Source organism: Neophocaena asiaeorientalis, unplaced genomic scaffold, assembly GCF_003031525.2.
Source record: "Neophocaena asiaeorientalis asiaeorientalis breed wild unplaced genomic scaffold, Neophocaena_asiaeorientalis_V1.1 scaffold31, whole genome shotgun sequence".
NCBI lineage: Eukaryota > Metazoa > Chordata > Mammalia > Artiodactyla > Phocoenidae > Neophocaena > Neophocaena asiaeorientalis.
This window is the reverse complement of record NW_020175320.1, coordinates 1,833,449-1,853,084: the sequence shown is the minus strand read 5'-3', so window position 1 is coordinate 1,853,084 and position 19,636 is coordinate 1,833,449. Positions and strand designations below refer to the sequence as shown.

Below are 19,636 nucleotides of genomic sequence, written 5' to 3'. Positions count from 1 at the left end.
AATCAGAAGTTGCAAAATGAACTGTGAATAGGTAGGGGTGGTATAGAAACCAGAGGGTATCTATCATAAAATAAAGATCTTTAGTACTATCAGAATTCTTGGAAGTACATTTTTATTTTTATCTTATTTTATTTTATATATATATTTTATATCTTTATTGGAGTATAATTGCTTTACAATGTTGAATTAGTTTCTGCTGTACAACAAAGTGAATCAGCTATATGCATACATATATCCCCATATCCCCTCCCTCTTGAGCCTCCTTATCCCACCCCTCTAGGTGATCACAAAGCATCCAGCTGATCTCCCTGTGCTATGCAGCAGCTTCCCACTAGTCATCCATTTTACATTTGGTAGTGTCAATGCTACCATATATGTCAATGCTATATTCTCTCACTTTGTCCCAGCTTCCCCTTCTCCCCCGTGTCCTCAAGTCTATTCTCTACGTCTGTGTCTTTATTCCTGCCCTGCCACTAGGTTCATCAGTACTGTTTTTTTAGATTCCATATATGTGCGTTAGTATACAGTATCTTTCTTTCTTTTTCTGACTTACTTCACTCTGTATGACAGACTCTAGGTCCATCCACCTCATTACAAGTAACTCACTTTCGTTCCTTTTTATGGCTGAGTGGTATTCCATTGTATATACATGTCACATCTTCTATATTCATTCATCTGTTGATGGACATTTAGGTTGGAAGCACATTTAAAAAAATTGAAGTTTAGCTGATTTACAATTTGTGTTAGTTACAGGTGTCCAGCAAAGTGATTAAGTTATACATATTTATATACATATTCTTTTTCAGATTCTTTTCCATTATAGGTTATTACAAGATATTGAATATAGTTCCCTGTGCTATACAGTAGGTCCTTGTTGTTTATCTGTTTTATATATAGTAATGTGTATCCGTTAATCCTGAACTCCTAATTTTTCCCTCCCCTGCTTTCCCCTTTGGTAACCATAAGTTTGTTTTCTGTGTTGGTCAGTTGCTTTTTAATTAAGCTCATTAATTAATGAGACTGTCTTATGCTTTTAGTACATAAATTTTAAAAGGACCTCAAGATCATCTCTGTAAGGGAATGTATAGTCCAGTGTGTTCGGATATGCATACCTATAAACTTAAAAGCTTCAAGTAAAAAAAAAAAATTCCCCTTTAATTCTATTTCACAGTGGTAACTATTATTAACATTTTAGGTTTATACTACCAGCTTTTTTTCTGTGCTAGACCAATTTGTGTGTGTGTGTGTGTGTGTGTGTGTGTGTGTGTGTTTGGCTGTGCTGCAAGGCTTATGGGATGTTAGTTCCCAGAGCAGGGATCAAACCCCGGGCCACAGGAGTGAAAGTGCTGAGTACTAACCACTGGACCGCCAGGGAATTCCCAGTGTTTGTGTGTTTTAAATAAAAAGGGATGATAATGTCACATGTGCATCTTATTTTGGTTAATGATATACTAAGAATATTGATACATAGAGTAATGGCTGCACATTTTTCACAATATGATTATATGAGTTTATTTCATACTTTCTCTACTGTAAATGTTATGTTGTATTATGATTTGCTTACATACATTTCTACTTTTTTAGTTTTGCAATTTGGATGGATGAAAACATGACATTTATTTTCATTTGCTTGTCTTCTAGTAAAGTTGGACAGCTTTTGATCCTTTTGATTTCCACCTAAGTGAATTGCATATGCCTATTCTTTCCTCACTATTCTATTGAGTCATTTTCCTTCTTAATTTGTTGGAGCTCTTTTTCATTAAGAATGGTAACTCTTTATATGTACTGCGAATGTTTTCCCAGTCTGTCACCTGACTTTTCAGTTTATTTTTGGCAATATTTCTCCTACCTTTATAAGTAGCTACGCATATCAGGAAATAAATACATTTTACATCACGATTCAATGCACAGACACATATATAAAATTTTATATGATAGGGTTTCCCTGGTGGGGCAGTGGTTGAGAGTCCGCCTGCCGATGCAGGGGACACGGGTTTGTGCCCCCGTCCGAGAAGATCCCACATGCCGCGGAGCTTCTAGGCCCGTGAGCCATGGCCGCTGAGCCTGCGCGTCCGGAGCCTGTGCTCCGCAACGGGAGAGGCCACAACAGTGAGAGAGGCCCGTGTACCGCAAAAAAAAAAAAAAAAAAAATCTCTGTGGACCCTTTGACAAAAAAAAAAAAAAAAAAAAAAAAAATTATGATAATACTTATCTTTACTAAATGTAGTGTACACATTTTCTTTAATATTCCATTAAAAGACACTTGTCACAAAGCATGATATTGGGACTCATAGGTTGTGATCAGCAATTTGAAAAGCATATTATGGTGTCTTTGCCTTTAAGATTGTTAATATCATATGTAGTTAAAGAATTCTATCTTTTCTTCTATGGCTTACCACTTTTTGCTCTTGCTTTGGAAGGTTTTTCCTTACATCTTTTTATATTTACATTGTTAATGTATCTGGAATTTTTTTTTTTTTCCTGTACGCGGGCCTCTCACTGTTGTGGCCTCTCCCGTTGCGGAGCACAGGCTCCGGACGCGCAGGCTCAGCGGCCATGGCTCACGGGCCCAGGCGCTCCGCGGCATGTGGGATCTTCCCGGATCGGGGCACGAACCCGTGTCCCCTGCATCGGCAGGCGGACTCTCAACCACTGCGCCACCAGGGAAGCCCTATCTGGAATTTCTGTTGCATATTTTGAGATAGGAATCAAACTTCCCTCATCATTATTAAGAAATTAATACTTTCTCTACTGCTTACAAATGCCAGCGTTTTAAAAATAAATTATTAAAATATTTTTAAATTTAGTCTGTTAATTTGTTTATCTACCCTGCATGTTAAACTTATTATTCCTTTTAATATTAAAAATATTATAATATTGGTGTCTTTTTTTGAAAAATTGGCTATTTCATTTAGTTTTACAAGGTTGTTATTTAAATGTAATATAGAAAAATGTATATATGATAATTGTATATTTTGATGACTTTTGACAAACTGAACATAGCCTATGTAACCTATACCCTGATTAAGAAATTAGGGGACTTCCCTGGTGGTCTAGTGGTAACGCGCCTTACAAGGCAGGGACGTGGGTTGATCCTTGTTGAGGGAACTAAGATCACACATGCTGCGGGGCAACTAAGCCTGCATGCTGCAACTACTGAGCTCGCGCACTCTGGAGCGTGTGTGCAACAACTAGAGAAGAGAAAACCCCCACGCCACAGCCAGAGAGAAGCCCGTGCACCACAACGAAGAGCCCCAGTGCCGCATCGAAAGATCCTGCGTGCCTCGGCGAATATCCCGCGTGCCACAGCTAAGACCCGATGCAGACAAAAATAAAAATAAATAAATCTTTTTTTAAAAGCCACGGTTAAAAAAAAGAAAGAAAGAAATTAGATATGGCCCTTCTGAACTCTCATTCTTTTATTTATTTATTTATTTTTTGCGGTACACAGGCCTCTCACTGTTGTGGCCTCTCCCGTTGCAGAGCACAGGCTCCGGACGCGCAGGCTCAGCGGCCATGGCTCACGGGCCTAGCTGCTCCGCGGCATGTGGGATCTTCCCGGACCGGGGCACGAACCCGTGTCCCCTGCATCGGCAGGCCACCAGGGAAGCCCCTGATTCTTTTTTTTAGTCGATACTCCTGTTTTTTCTTTGGAGTCAGTTGTATAATCATCATTCAGTAAGAAGTCTCCTAATTTTTTATGTTTAGATTTTACTGTCTTCAAGGCATTGACTAGAACATCCAGAGCCACGTTAAATATTATAGAGGTTATTTTCTATTTGCTCTTGACCAAAATGTCCTCTATTGTCTCCTCCTGTGGTATAATTTTGGATGAGCTATTTCAAGGTTTAAAAAAAAAGGGATTAGAGGGGGGAATAATGATTTCTTAAAGGGTACAGTGTTTCTATTAGGGGTGATGAAAGTGTTCTGGAATTAGAGGTGATTGTTGCACAACACTGAATAAAATCAGAATTACACAATTTCAAATGGTAAAATGATGAATTTTATTTCATGGGAACTTCATCTCAAAAAAATTTTTGAAAAGGGGTGTCACTACCCACTCACCAGAATGTCTGATGTGTAAAGATAGAAAATACTAATTGTTAATAAGAATGTGAGCTAATTGTTAGTAAAAATTGAAACTCATAATTTCTGGTGGGAGTGTGTATTGACAACCACTGTAGAAAATGATTTGGCCTATCCCCTAAACTACACGCATATATACACACACTGAATGACCGAGCACACTTCCACTCCACGCAATGTATGTACAAGTTCACCAAAATATAACAGTAATATGTTATAGCAGTGTTCTTTGTTATAGCCAAAAACTAAAACTAAATGTCCATCTACAGTAGAATAGAGATATACATTGTAGTATATTCAGTCAATGAATTACTGTATAGCAGTAAGAATGAATGGATTACAGTTAAACTTTACAACATGGATGACTCTCAGAAATATAATTTTGAGTAAAAGGAAGTCAGCTGTATAAAGTTGGGAAATAAGCCAAAGAAATCTATGATAGATGTGATAGCAGTAGCTACCCTTTGACAGTGGAGTGATGACTAGATGTGTTTTTTTTTTAATTAAAAAATTTTTTTGTTATTTTTATTTTGAAGTATAGTTGATTTACAATGTTGTATTAATTATTGCTGTACAGCAAATTGATTCAGTTATGCATATATATACACATTCTTTTTTATATTCTTTTCCTTTATAGATTATTATAGAATATTGAATATAGTTCTCTGTGATATACAGTAGGACCTTATTATTTATTAGATGTAAGTTTCTTGGTTGGGATCTGGGTATATAGGTGTTCATTCTGTGAAAATTCAACAAGCTATATATTTATGATTTATATGTTTTTTTGTGTGTGTGTTCTACTTCAGTACAGTTTGCATTGAAATAATAAGTATTGTTCATTGAATGGCATCAATGTAAAAATATTTTAAAATTTTATTTTGGAAAAAAATGAATATACCAAAATATTAACAGTCATGGGAATATGATGGTTTCCACCTCTCTTTTTTTTCTTTCCCCTTTTTGGTGTTTTATAACTTCTAAAGATGTAAAAAGTGAAAATAAAATGTTTTCAGGGACTTCACATTTAGTTGCTTTTAAATTGTAAAGCTTTTACAGCTCTTGCTCAGATATTGGAGCAGATTATAAGAGTAATTTCTCTGTTTATTTTATAGGCAGATTTTGACAACAAACCAGTAAATGGCCCCAAGTCAGAATCCATGGAATACAGTAGTTGTGGTCATGAGGAAGAACAAAGATTGGAATTGAATTCATGTCCCTTAGAAAATGTAACTAAAACTGAAGAAACTATGACAGGTATTGAAGTGGAAAAGTGGACACAAAACAAGAAATCACACTTAACTGATCATGTTAAAGGAGAATTTAATACAATTAAAACAGAAGCTGAAAATTTGAAAAGCTCTGAAGATGACAGGAAAAAAATCCTACTTACTGACCTCCTTGAACCTCAGAAGTTGTTTGCACAAACTGTAAGAAACGGCATTAAAAATGTACACTATTTGCCAACTGAAACAAATTTGTCTTTTAAAAAAATCAACATTGAAGAACTTGGCAAGGCATTTGAAAACAATCCTTATAAATTCCTGAAAGACACTGCAAACCATAATAATGCCATGAGCGCCATTGCTACTAGTGCGAGCTGTGATCATCTCAAGGGGAGAAGTAATGTTTTGGTCATTCAGAAGCCTGGCTTTAATTGTAAGTCTTTTCCAGATCCTGCAAACTGCAACTTAAATAGTCATACGAGTATACACAATGAAAGTGATCAACCAAAATCCCTAGAAATTATAACAAATAGAGAACTAAAAGAAGGATCAACACTTCAACCAAGTCTTCTATCCCTAATGAAAGATAGGAGATTAACGCTAGAACAAGTAGTGGCCATAGAAGCTCTAACACAACTTTCAGAAGCCCCATCAGAAAATTCCTCACCATCGAAGTCAGAGAAGGATGAAGAGACAGAACAGAGAACAGCTAGTTTGCTTAACAGCTGTAAAGCTATCCTCTATTCTGTAAGAAAAGACCTCCAAGACCCAAATCTACAAGGGGGGCCACAAAGCCTTCATCACTGTCCATCTCTGGAAAAGCAAAGTTCATGCAACACATTGATGTTCAATGGCCAAAATATTTCTAAGTCACACAGCAGCTCACCTAGTGACCAAGCATCCACAAAGGCACAGGAATATTCAACAGTCACAAATTCAGTATCTGTTTTTATACCAAATTCAAATTCATCTAAAACCGATACCAATAAAAATGTTGCTCAAGGTAGAATTGCTCTTGACAGTTCCAAAAATTTGCATCAGTTGACAACAACAACTAATAAATCGGAGTATTGTAACCAGTCACTGGACAGCAGCATCAAGTTGGACTCAAAGGATGATTCCTCATGTCAAGATACAGTTCATAGTAAAATAGAAGAAGATGTTGCTGCACAGTTAACACAACTTGCATCAATAATTAAATTCAATTGTATAAAACCGGAGGACAAAAAAGTTGAAAGTACACCAACAAGCCTTGTTGCATATAATGTACAGCAAAACTATAGCCAGGAGAAGGGCACAATAGAGCATAAACCACCTTCCAGTGTACAAAATAATCAAGGACCTTCAGTAACAAAGCAAAAGAACACAATCCCGAAAAAGACAAAATCTACCCCATCAAGAGATCGACGGAAAAAGAAGCCTGTGATCATAAGTTGTCAAGAAAATGACCAGAAAAAACAGGAACAGTTGGCATATGAATATAGTAAGTTACATGACATTTGGATAGCATCTAAATTTCAAAGATTTGGTCAATTTGGTCCACATGACTTTCCTATTCTATTGGGAAAAATTCCTCCCCTAACCAAAGTATGGAAACCACTGACTCAAAGGAGCTCAGCATTAGAGCACAAAAAATTATTTCCTCCACTCACTCAGATAAAATTTGAGCGGTATTATCCTGAATTAGCACAGGAGAAGATGAAGGTTGAACCCTTGGATTCTCTCCCCATAATCCAGTTAAAAACAGAATCCAACGGACAGGCGTTTACAGAAAATGGATATGCTCAGGTACAGCCAACAGTGAATGTCAATCAGAAAGCTCATCCTTTACTCCAGCCATCCTCTCCAACTAACCAGTGTGCTAATGTGATGGCTGGCAATGACCAAACACAGTTCCAACAGGATGTTAAAGACCAAGTCACACATCAGAGGCTGCCAACATTGCCTGGTATCTCTCATGAGACCCCTTTACCGGACCCAGCACAAATTCTCAGGAACCTAAATGTAGTATGTTCAGGTGGAATTACAGTGGTTTCTACGAAAAGCGAAGAGGACGTCTGTTCATCTAGTGTTGGAGCATCAGAATTTTCCCCAATAGACAGTGCACAGAAAAGTTTTAATGATTATGCGATGAACTTCTTTACTAATCCTACGAAAACCCTGGTGTCCACAACAAAAGATTCTGAATTGCCTACCTGCAACTGTCTTGGTAAGTGAGTTTCTTCATTTTCTTGCATTAATGGCCTCAAGTTGTGACTGAATCAAGTTTGTTTTACATTTTATATATGACATTTTTGCCCCACTCATATTCTAGCTAGGATGGACTAAATAATTCTATACCCATTTTTCTGTGGGACCCTTATTTATGCTGCTCAGATAAATGGGAAATCCAACTGGTAATTTGGAAACTTTCTTAAGTGGAAAATTTGATTTCTCTCAAGCTAGATGTCTCTCAAGTTGTTTACTGTGCATATCATAAGAATGAAGTCCCTTAATACGTTATCACAGTTTATTCTTCCTATATTCAAAAGAATTTCAACCTTTAAGTCTTTTGTTTAAAAATATATATATTTTAAATTGTGCAGTATAGCATGCATACAGAGAACATAAAATATATGTACAACTTAACAAATAACTATAAAAAAAAGTATCTGTATAATTGCTAACCCAATCAAGAAGCAGATGGTTCATTAGTATATTCCAGAATGGATGGTTAAAGGATTGATGGGAAGGATAAAGTAAGTATATCATTCTGATATTTTTTTAACCACAATAGAAAAAATAGTGAAGTGTAGCAATGACTTTTAGTTCTTGATTTTTCAAAGTGCATTTGATACTCTGAAATGAATCCTTCCATTTCTCTGCTCATCATTCAACACTCAGTTTTGACAGCTTACCACATACCAGGCACCAAAGATAGGCTCCTCTGAGAATGAAGAGCCTCCAAGGAGGAGGATCTGACAATCTGGAAGGGATGGCAATGCTGTCTGAGCGGGGTCAATTTGGCAGAATGAGAGATTCTTGGACCAAGGACAGAAGATTGTAATAATGATAACGGCTCCTATTCCAGGTCTTTTACTGCAAGTCTGATAACTGTCCTACACCCTTGACTTGTTATATTCACAACAACCCACCAAAGGGAATGCTTATTATCCCCATTTTACAAGTAAGGAGACTGAGTCAGAGAAGTTCACAGCTAGTAAATGATTAAACTGGAATTCTAAGACAGGCAGTCCCAGCTCCAGCGGCTGTATTAGTAACTTCCATCCTATGTTGCTTCAAAAATCTGAAGTAGGGGGCTTCCCTGGTGGCGCAGTGGTTGAGAGTCCACCTGCCGATGCAGGGGACACGGGTTCGTGCCCCGGTCCGGGAAGATCCCACATGCCGCGGAGCGGCTGGGCCCGTGAGCCATGGCCGCTGAGCCTGCGTGTCCGGAGTCTGTGCTCCGCAACGGGAGGGGCCAGAACAGTGAGAGGCCCGCATACCGGAAAAAAAAAAAAAAAAAAAAAAAAAATCTGAAGTGAAAAAGAGACAATTTCTCTAAATATCATTAAAAATGGAAAAAAGGTCTTTAATTTAAAATGCCAGTAAGATTTATATACCTGAGCTCGTCTAATTTGACTGCATACATAAATTTCAATAGGATGATTGTCTAGTTTCAAGACCCTTATACATACTACCTTAACACAATGTGGGAATCAAGACAGCCAGGCATTCAAAGTTCATTCAGTATCTGCAGTGGACCTGGAACTGTTGAATACCCTTGTCAGTTGCATGTTTTCCTATAATTGTTACATTTGAAGTTTTTGTGCTCATTGTGTAGAAATCGGAACTTAAAAAGAGAAACAAAAAAGTAGACTTCAGAAATCATCCAAAGTGAGGGTAAAGGATCCCAATCGTATCTGAGGGTAAAGGATTTCTGTGAAAGTGTTATTATGTTCTAGCAAAATTAGAGTAATTAACCTTTAGATCAAGGTTCCTCAAATTTAGCACTACTGGCATTTTAGGTGGGATAATTCTTTGTTGTAGGGGAACCACCTTACCTATTGTAGGCTGTTTAGTGGCATCCTTAGCCTCTACTCACTGGTGATGTGCACACACACACACACACACAGGTGCGCGTTCGCAGTTGTCACAACCCAAAATATTGCCAAATGTCCCCTTTGGCAAAAATACCCCTGATTAAAAACCACTGCTCTAGATTACCAATAAGTTAAAAATTATTCACCATATCTTGCTTAAGTAGCCCCAGAAATAGTCCTATGTTATATCTGATGTCCAATTAAAATGGTAAGTAATGATCTCTTGGTGTAGGTAGACATGCATTTCCCAGTGATTCTAGTTAGACATGAATCTCAGAGGCCAAGTTTTAAAATACCATTTTCTAAGAACTATGTAATTTACACAAAAATTCAAATGGTACAGAAATATGGTGCAAATGTCTTTTTCTAGAGAAAAACGGCTGTTATATTTTTTCTATACAAATTAATATTATTAGTGATTTTAATTTTGTTTCCAGTTTTACAAAATTTAAGGCTTTTAAAACATACTATTTAACTATTACCTCATTGAAAGATGTTAAGAGTGTTTCTCTTTTTTAATATTACGTACAATTGTAACAAGGAATATTCTTGTATACATGTGTATTATAAATACATAATTGTGCGCATGTGTAATAGAATAAAATCTTAGCAGTGCAATTGTCGGGCTCAATTTTAATAGGATTCTGAAGCCAAGCTTTTAAGATGTATTGCTCTTGGGTAGCTTAATTTTGTACCTCAATTTTTATAGAATTTTTTTAAAGCAGGAGATCTGAGAATAAATATGAACCACAAGTTAAAATATGTTTTTCCTCCTCTGATTCTTAGAGAAAGAGTGGACTAATTAGGAGCAGAAAGAAAGGGATAAGTTAAATTCCAGGGCCTATTGTCCTAGACTTTAATTACTAAAGCTTACCAAAATCTTGTCAAGATTCATTGTTCTGAATTGAAAAAAAAAAAAATAGCTCTTCCTTGCCCCTATGCAATTCTGTAAAGTTTTGGGTCTAATAATCTTATTCCTTCCACAGATCGAGTTATACAAAAAGACAAAGGCCCATATTATACACACCTTGGGGCAGGACCAAGTGTTGCTGCTGTCAGGGAAATCATGGAGAATAGGTGAGGAAATATGCTTCCCTATTAAAATCATTCATTATTGGGGATCTGACTCAATGCAGAGAAATCATCTCTGGGAACAAACTCGAGGTGAATGGAAAACTTCCAGGAGCATGAGTTTGATGTTTCTTAGGGCCCAGGAAAAGCATAGAGTCCTGGTGTCCCTGCTGAGTCACTCACACTGAGCCATTGGGCACTCAATAAGACCTTCACAAAGCAAGGCTATCTTTGTTAAATGCAGACATACTTATTTTTATTATTGTATAATGGTAGAAATAGTTAAAATTACCTCTGTCAACACTGCATTCACATTCCTTTTGCTTGTCTTGGAGCCAGGCCATTTTTTAAAAGAGTGATCCTGAAGGACAAGTAAACAGAACTGGATAACAAATAAAAATACCTGCCACACGAAAGTAAATTTTTAACAAAGTTATAATTATGAGTGTTTGAATTTTGTACTTCTGTAAATCTATATCTTATGCACATGAAGATGTTAAAAGTGTATTGCAATTATTTTCCCTTCACTGTGTTTCATACTCAGGTATGGTCAAAAAGGAAACGCAATAAGGATAGAAATAGTAGTGTACACGGGGAAAGAAGGAAAAAGCTCTAATGGGTGTCCAGTTGCTAAGTGGGTAAGTATTTTGCACTTATACATTTTTCAAAATGGATATATTCCACATATAAACTAAATCAATATTTTTCCATGAAGATGTGGACTAGAAAAATACCCACCCCCATTATTCCCAGGGGAAAAAGGAAGTTATTTGTCTTAGCCTGGGCTTTTTATGTTAATGAACAAAAGGGTATGGCCATTCTCAGTTGGTATCTTGTGATATAGGGTCATTAGTCTTAGAGTTTTTTGTTACTTTTAGACAGCATTCAGTGCATTTATAATTAGACAGCATAAATAAATGGTACTAAATTACATATATTGTTTCCTATATCTTTTTTTTGTACATTCTTTTTCATTATGGTTTATCGTAGGATATTGAATATAGTTCTCTGTGCTAGACAGTAGGACCTTGTTGTTTATCCATTCTAGATATAAAAGCTTACATCTGCTCACCCCAACCTCCCACTCCATCCCTCCCCCAGCCCCCTCCCCCTTGGCGACCACTAGTCTATTCTCTATGTCCCTGATTTTGTTTCTGTTTCATAGATAGGTTCATTTGTGTCATATTTTAGATTTCACATATAAGTGATATCATATGGTATTTGTCTTTCTCTTTCTGACTTACTTCACTTAGTACGATAATCTCTAGTTGCACCTATATCTTACTTTTATCAGTTATTTTGAAATTCTTTCTAATTCATTGTCTCATAGGGCCACCTTAATGAAGATCATACAATATTGAAAACAAAACCAAACTTTTTACAACATATTTCCAAAATTGTTTTATGACTACTTTGAGTTTTCTAAATTTGCGGAGCTATAAGAAGAACTGGATTTAGCTTCTTTAGGAAGTTCTCAACTGAGAAACAGTATCATATCAGGAGGATGTTCACATCCACAAAGATATTGACCAATTTACTTGGAATTCTTGACCAAAGGATCATTTGAGATACTGTCCTATCATTTGTCAATAATGATGATGACTATAATAATGATAGTAAAATAATAACAACTACCTCTCATTAAATATCAGGAACCATATTAAGCACCTGACATACATTGCCTCATAAATCCCTGTAGAGAGACTCATGATTTTGGAAAAGGGAAAAGTCATTGTTTTTATGCCCATTTCAGAAGAATAAAAAACATTAAATGCAAAATGGAGATAGGATTGGAACCACGGTATTCCTAAAGCAAGACCATTGCCACATCCTTATGTATTCCAGCAGACTGTATGACGTGGTTATTTATTTATTTATTTTTGGCTGTGCCACGCGGCATGCAAGATCTTAGTTCCCCAACCAGGGATTGAACCCATACCCCCTGCAGTGGGAGAGCAGAGTCTTAACCACTGGACCGCCAGGGAAGTCTCTCTGGTAGGGTCTTGATTAGAATTGTATCAGATTGTATCAAACCAATTTGGGAGAATCCTAACCATTGAACTGCCAGGGAATTCCCTGTCTTGGTTACTTTTCAGCCTTTGGAGGGTGACAGCAGTGATGAGCACAAGAGCTGGGCACTGAACACTAAATACCTTAAAGTACTTTCAGTTTCTTCAATCCGTTTGGAGTGCATAGTCTTGTCAAAATATAAATGAACATATCAAGGAATTCTCCATATGTATAACACTACCCAGATAGTGATATAAATCTTTCTAGCACCCCAGAAGCCTCCCTTTGGCCCCTCCCAGTTGGTAACTCCATGCAAAGATAACCACTATATAACCACTTCATTATACAGGTCTTTTTCATGATTTCTATACAACTAGAGTCATATAGAATGTACTCTTTTGTGTCTATCTCCTTTCCCTCAACATTTATAAAACATGGGTTTAATGGCTGGAGCTCCCACAGCCGACTGGAACCATGAATTGACTTGATAATAGAAGATATGTACTAGGATGGGGAGAAGAAAGATAGGAGCACGAGTCCCTGATGATACCAATAGAAGCGCTGTACCAACCTTAGGCTTCTTAAACCTGGATTTCTGTAACATGAGAGAATTTTTTTTCACTTCTTTAAAACCTGTTACTAGACAGTCTTCTGTTACATTAAATAGAATCGAATCCCAAATAAGATACCTGCCTTCAATTTGCTCAATTTCCACAAAACATTCACCCACACAAGTCAGTCCCCACATGTAAGAGTTTTGGTGAAGATATATCTAAACGGTAGTCAGAGTGATCTTTATTTTTATTTTTATATTTTATTCACTCTTGAGAAACTTAAGACGGTCAATCCATAACATTTTAAAGTAGGAAATAATACAGAAGGGCCGTTTTTTCTATTGAGTTATTAGGCTTCTATTGATTTTTATAGAAGATCCTTTAGAAAACTGAGTGTGATAAGTTGCAAATATATTTTCTCTTTGTCTTGTTTCTTTGGCTGTGCTGCACAGCATGCAGAATCTTAGCTCTCAGACCTGGGATTGAACCCACGCCCCTTGCAGTGGAAGGGCGGAGTCTTAACCACTGGACCACCAATGAAGTCCTTGTTTGTCATATTTTTTAACATACAGATTTTTTTTAATGAAATGAAATTAAAAAAAAACTTTTTTTAAATTTTTGGCTGTGTTGGGTCTTCGTTGCTGCACGCAGGCTTTCTCTAGTTGTGGTGAGCGGGAACTACTCTTTGTTGCAGTGCGCAGGCTTCTCACTATGGTGGCTTCTCTTGTTGCTGAGCACAGGCTCTAGGTGCGCGGGCTTCAGTAGTTGTGGCACCTCTGTCTCAGTAGTTGTGGCTCGCAGGCTCAATAGTTGTGACACATGGGCTTATTTGCTTTGCGGCGTGTGGGATCTTCCCAGACCAGGGCTTGAACCCATGTCCTCTGCATTGGCAGGCGGATTCTTAACCACTGTGCCACCAGGGGAGTCCCCAATGAGATGAAATGTTGAGTTAAATTTTTAATGGAAAACTTTGCTTTTATGGCTTCAGTGTGTCTTAATTAGAAAAATCTTTACCACTTCTACCTTATAAATCTTGAGTTTTCTTTTCATAATATTTTAATGATTTCATTTTTTTCTACACTTAACTGTTTTATTCATCTTGTGTGTAGAATGTTAGTCCCAACTTGAGTTTTTTCAACTGGCTACCCAGCTATCCAACACCACTTAATTGTCTTTCTTCTCCCTACTGATTTGTATTTGTTTATATTAGTAGATTTTCTGTTTTGTCACATCATGTTATGTATCAGCATCAAATTACTCTAATTTTTTGGGTTTAAAAATATGTTTTAATATCTGATAGAGCTAATTCTTCAGAAATTTCCTAAATATTCTTGCCTTGTTTTTTTTTCCGTATGAGTTTATGATCGCCTTGTCTATTTGCAAGAAATACCTTGTCGATTTTGGGTTTTTTTTTTTTTAAGATTTATTTTATTATTCATTTTTGGCTGCGTGGGGTCTTAGTTGCGGCTCTTGGCATCTTGGTTGAGGCATGCGGAATCTTTCTTTTGTTGTGGTGCGCGGGATCTTTTGTCGCAGCATGCAGGCTTAGTTGTGGCATGCAGGTTATCTCTCTCTAGTTGTGGCATGCAGGCTCCAGGGCACGTGAGCTTAGTTTCCCCGCGCCATGTGGGATCTTAGTTCACTGACCAGGGATCGAACCCACGTCCCCTGCATTGTAAGGCAGATTCTTTACCACTGGACCACCAGGGAGGTCCCTCGATTTTGGTATTTTTATTGGAACCATATTACAGAGAGAATTTGGAGAATTTACATTTTTGATGTTTAGTCTTCCTATCCTAAGTGCTATACCTTTCCATCTGTTGATGTCTTCTTTTGTCCTTCAGGAGTGTTCTAAAGTTTTGTTCCCATAGAGTTTACATGCTTCTTGTTTTCCAATTTATTTCTCTTATGTATTTCAGATGTACAATCATAATCTGTAATGAGAAATTTATATTCTCCTTTCCAAATTTAAACTAGTAATTTCTTTTTTTCATTTAATACAGTTAGTCTAACATATTAACTCCAGGTTTATAGTGCTTTAAATATGGTCTCATATTTTTCCTCTCTTTAGTGGGAACCTTCCAGGGTTTTCTTCTTATGAATGGGTCATCAGGGAAGGCCTCACTGGGGAGAGAACTTTTAAGCTGAGGACTACTGAGTGACAAAAAGGAGCTGAGTATGCAAAGAATATCCCCAAGAATGCAAGGAAGAACATTCCTAGGCAGAGAAAACATCAAGTACAAAGGTCAAGGAAGAGAGGTACATTGTTTTTTTTTTTTTTGCGGTACGCGGGCCTCTCACTGTAGTGGCCTCTCCCGTTGCGGAGCACAGGCTCCAGACGTGCAGGCTCAGCGGCCATGGCTCATGGGCCTAGCCGCTCCACGGCATGTGGGATCTTCCTGGACCAGGGCACGAACTTGTGACACCTGCATCGGCAGGCAGACTCTCAACCACTGCGCCACCAGGGAAGCCCTAGAGTACATTCTTTAATAATCTAAGAGGAGTCTAGTGAAGTTGAGGAGGTAAAGAATGGAAATCGGAGAAGGTAAAAAGGTAGGCAGAAGCCAGAGCATGAATGGTTTTGTAGGCCATAGTGAATTTTAGTCCATGAACAACATGAAGCCTTTGAAGTATTTTAATTAGGGATGTGTTCTCTATCTGGTTTATGTTTTATAAAGAGCATTCTAAGTAATTACTTGATAAGCTCAGTATTATTTCTCTGTTGCTGCTTTACAAATTACCCAAATTTAGTAGTTTTGAACAAAAAACATTTATTATCTAATCACTTTCGTGAGTCAGTAATCTGTGGGTAACTTAGGAGGGTGCTTCCAGAAGAGGTCTCTATCATCTCACACTTGACTGGGGAGGAGGGTGCTGGAGGGTCCACTTCCCATGTCATTTGCAGGAGGCTTTAGTTCCTTGATAGCTGTTCACTAGAGGACTCACTTTCTTATCATAGGATTTCTTAAATGTTTTCTCATGTCATAGCAGCTTGTTTTCCCCCAGAGTGAGTCAATCAAAATATAATAAGGAGGAAGTCACAATGTCTTTTATGACATTAACCTTGGAAGTTGCTACATTATTGAGCCTTATTTAGTGTGGGAGGGGACTATGCAGGGGCATAAATACCAGGTGGTGGTGCTGATTGGGGGCATCTTGGAGACTGGCTATTACAAAGTTCAATATCTCTTCTTCGCTAAAAATATCAATATGTTAAGGATACTACACTGACATTGTAAAATATAGCTATCTTAGCCCTATCCGATATATTTAATATATAATACATCTGATCGAATCTATCTTCCTTAGCCCTGTCATCTCTAAAGGCAAAAAACTTTAATTTGTGAATCTTTATTCACAAAATAATGCTCTTAAGCAACAACATTGTTCGTTATGGAATATATTTTTAAAAAGTTTGTAAAATATAAAGGTAGAGATGACCTATGATTATAAATTGAACACTCATCAAGCAACTACCCAGGTGAAAAATACAATTTTTCTAGGTTCCCAGAAGCCCCAAGAACCCCTCCATCTTAACTTTTGTGGTAATAATTTTCCTGCTTCCCCCCCCGCCCCCCTTATGTATTTCTTAACGGTATGGTTACTGTTCTTTTGTGTTTTCCCCCATGTACAACCTTGCATATTTGCTGAAATAAGTGGTAGGGATTGGCTCCCAATATTTGGCACTGATAGTTTACATAGGTTTGTTAATCTGTATCTGTTAGATATTTCTGAATATTTTACTTATTTGCCTTTAAGTAGCAAAGGGTGAAAATATGTTTATGGCAGCTGGCTTCCTCTTGAGTAAGTGACCCAAAAGAGCAAGGTGGCTGGGTTAAGTGGTAGAATTTTGGGTGATTCTTCCCGCCGTTCAAACCTTCTCTAGCATAATAATAATTACACGGATCGAATTTTGATATATATCAATACTTCTGTTTTTTCTATGAAGACAAATATGAAATCTGCAGCTTAAAGATTTTGGCAGTTTAAGTCCTATTAATGGCTTAAGTCTTCTTAAGAGTTGCTAGGTATGTAAAAGATATATAGCATTTTCCATGAAGCAGCTATAGCAAAATTACTTTCTTTACCTTTTACAATTTTTCTTTCAGAATCTGGCTCTTTTCACAAATACAAAAACAATTCAGAGACAAGACTGAAATAAAGTATAGTTGCTAAGAACTTATGCAAATTTTGATATCTACTAATGACAATGCAAAATAATCTTTTTTTAAATTAATTTATTTATTTTTCGTTGCATTGGGTCTTTGTTACTGCACACGGGCTTTCTTTAGTTGCGTCGACCTGGGGCTACTCTTCGTTGGGTGCGCGGGCTTCTCATTGCAGTGGCTTCTCTTGTTGTGGAGCACGGGCTCTAGGCACGCAGCCTTCAGTAGTTGTGGCACACAGGCTTAGTTGCTCTGCGGCATGTGGTATCTTCCCAGACCAGGGCTCAAACCCCTGTCCCCTGCATTGGCAGGCAGATTCTTAATCACTGCGCCACCAGGGAAGCCCCATCTTTTTATATGTTTGTTTGTTTGTTTATTTATGCGGGATCTTTAGTTGCAGCATGTGGGATCTACTTCCTTGACCAGGGATCGAACCCAGGCCCGCTGCATTGGGAGCGCAGTGTTAGCCACGGGACCCCCCAGGGAAGCCCGGCAAAAGAATAATCTTGATATCAAAACCAAGAATTAATTCTGTGTATCTGTGAAAAAAATAGGCCTCATAAATGATTATATGTGTTAGAAAAATCATAATGTTAATCGAAGTTTATTTGTTGCAAAATTTCCAAGTTATGTTGCTTGTGCCTGGAGCAATGCCCAGCACATATTCAGGACTCAATAAATTTCTGTTGAGTAAATGAATATAGAGCTTAAATAAGACTGTTATTGAATATTTTCAATTGGAATTGATATCTTGAAATAGTATTGCTCTGGTATACATTATTAGCTCTTTCCTGAGAAATGGGCCATTTTAAGTATTAGAACTAATAGTCTGCTAAAGTTGTCCAACCCAAATTTGAGCTCTCGAGATTAAATAAAAAATAGAGTAAATGGTTAGGTTTCTCTATAGTCTACATTGCTTTTAGGACTTTATTATTTTGAATGACACTAGCACAATCAAGTCTTATATGGAGGGACTTCCCTGGTGGCGCAGTGGTTTAAGAATCCGCCTGCCAAGGCAGGGGACACAGGTTCAACCTCTGGCCTGGGAAGATCCCACATGCCGCGGAGCAACTAAGCCCGTGCACCACAACTACTGAGCCTGTGCTCTAGAGTTTGCGAGCCACATCTACTGAGCCCATGTGCCACAACTACTGAAGCCTGTGCACCTAGAGCCCATGCTCCGCAACAAGAGAAGCCACCAAAATGAGAAGCCTGTGTGCAGCAATAAAGACACAACGCAGCCAAAAATAAATAAGTTTATTTAAAAAAAAAAAAGCTGAGCTTTCCATTTAAAAAAGAAAAAAGAGGGCTTCCCTGGTGGCACAGTGGTTGAGAGTCTGCCTGCCGATGCAGGGGACACGGGTTCATGCCCCGGTCCGGGAGGATCCCACATGCCGCGGAGCGGCTGGGCCCGTGAGCCATGGCCGCTGAGCCTGCGCGTCCGGAGCCTGTGCTCCGCAACGGGAGAGGCCACAACAGTGAGAGGCCCGCGTACCGCAAAAAAAAAAAAAAAAAAAAGAGTCTTATATGGATACTTAATAGAGGAATGAAGAAAAAGGAGAGAGAGGAAATGAAGGTAAATTATTTTAAACTAAGGAATCTAATAAACCTTCAACTGGTAGATTGTATTGCTCCAAACTTACTTTTCATCTTGCATAGTTTACATTTTGCATCTTGCATAGTTTACATTTGACCTGTATTTGATATTAAACATTAACGTAAATCAAGCATCTTGTGATTTTATGTACATTTTCTCATCTCTGTGTGCAGACTTATGTGTAGAAATAGTAGTTGAATTCTATCCTACTTTTTAAAAAATTAATTTATTTATATTTTGGCTGTGTTGGGTCTTCGTTGCTGTGCATGGGCTTTTCTCTAGTTGCAGTGAGTGGGGGTTACTCTTTGTTGTGGTGTGTGGGCTTCTCACTGCGGTGGCTTCTCTTGTTGCGGAGCATGGGCTCTAGGAGCACAGGCTTCAGTAGTTGTGGCGCACGGGCTTAGTTGCTCCGCGGCATGTGGGAATCTTCCCGGACCAGGGATTGAATCCGTGTTGCCTGCATTGGCAGGCGGATTCTTAACCGCTGTGCCACCAGGGAATTCCCTCTATCTTACTTTAATCAATCTGCTCTTGCCTCCTTTTCTTGAAGGGAGGTGTTAGGGTTAGGTCACACACAGAAAGCCTAAAAACAAATTATAACTGGGTAGCACAACTTTCTAAGCCAGTTTCACAATGTTTTGCCTTTGTTCTTAACACTGTTTTAATCTTGGAAATGTCTCTTTGCCAGGTGGTCATTAACACTCCTCCTTAATTGTTAGCTTTTGACAGACATTTGTGACTCTTCTCTGCCGTCACTTTGGATCTGGTCAGGGAGTAGTTACCTTGTTATTCAGTAGATCTTGGTGGAAAGGGTGATGTAGTTTCTTGGATACAGTAGGCTCTG

At 38.0% G+C, this 19,636-nt stretch overlaps 1 protein-coding gene across 3 annotated transcripts in view; it reads left to right on the top strand.

Annotated features, from left to right (window-relative positions):
- TET1 (tet methylcytosine dioxygenase 1) overlaps positions 1-19,636 on the top strand; it is a 126,696-nt gene that overhangs the window by 71,290 nt on the left and 35,770 nt on the right. For all 3 annotated transcript variants that reach the window (XM_024765577.1, XM_024765578.1, XM_024765579.1), the window contains 3 exons: positions 5,202-7,521; positions 10,381-10,471; positions 11,010-11,103. In XM_024765577.1, coding sequence (XP_024621345.1) covers positions 5,202-7,521; positions 10,381-10,471; positions 11,010-11,103 — 2,505 coding nt within the window. The remainder of the gene's footprint in view (positions 1-5,201; positions 7,522-10,380; positions 10,472-11,009; positions 11,104-19,636) is intronic.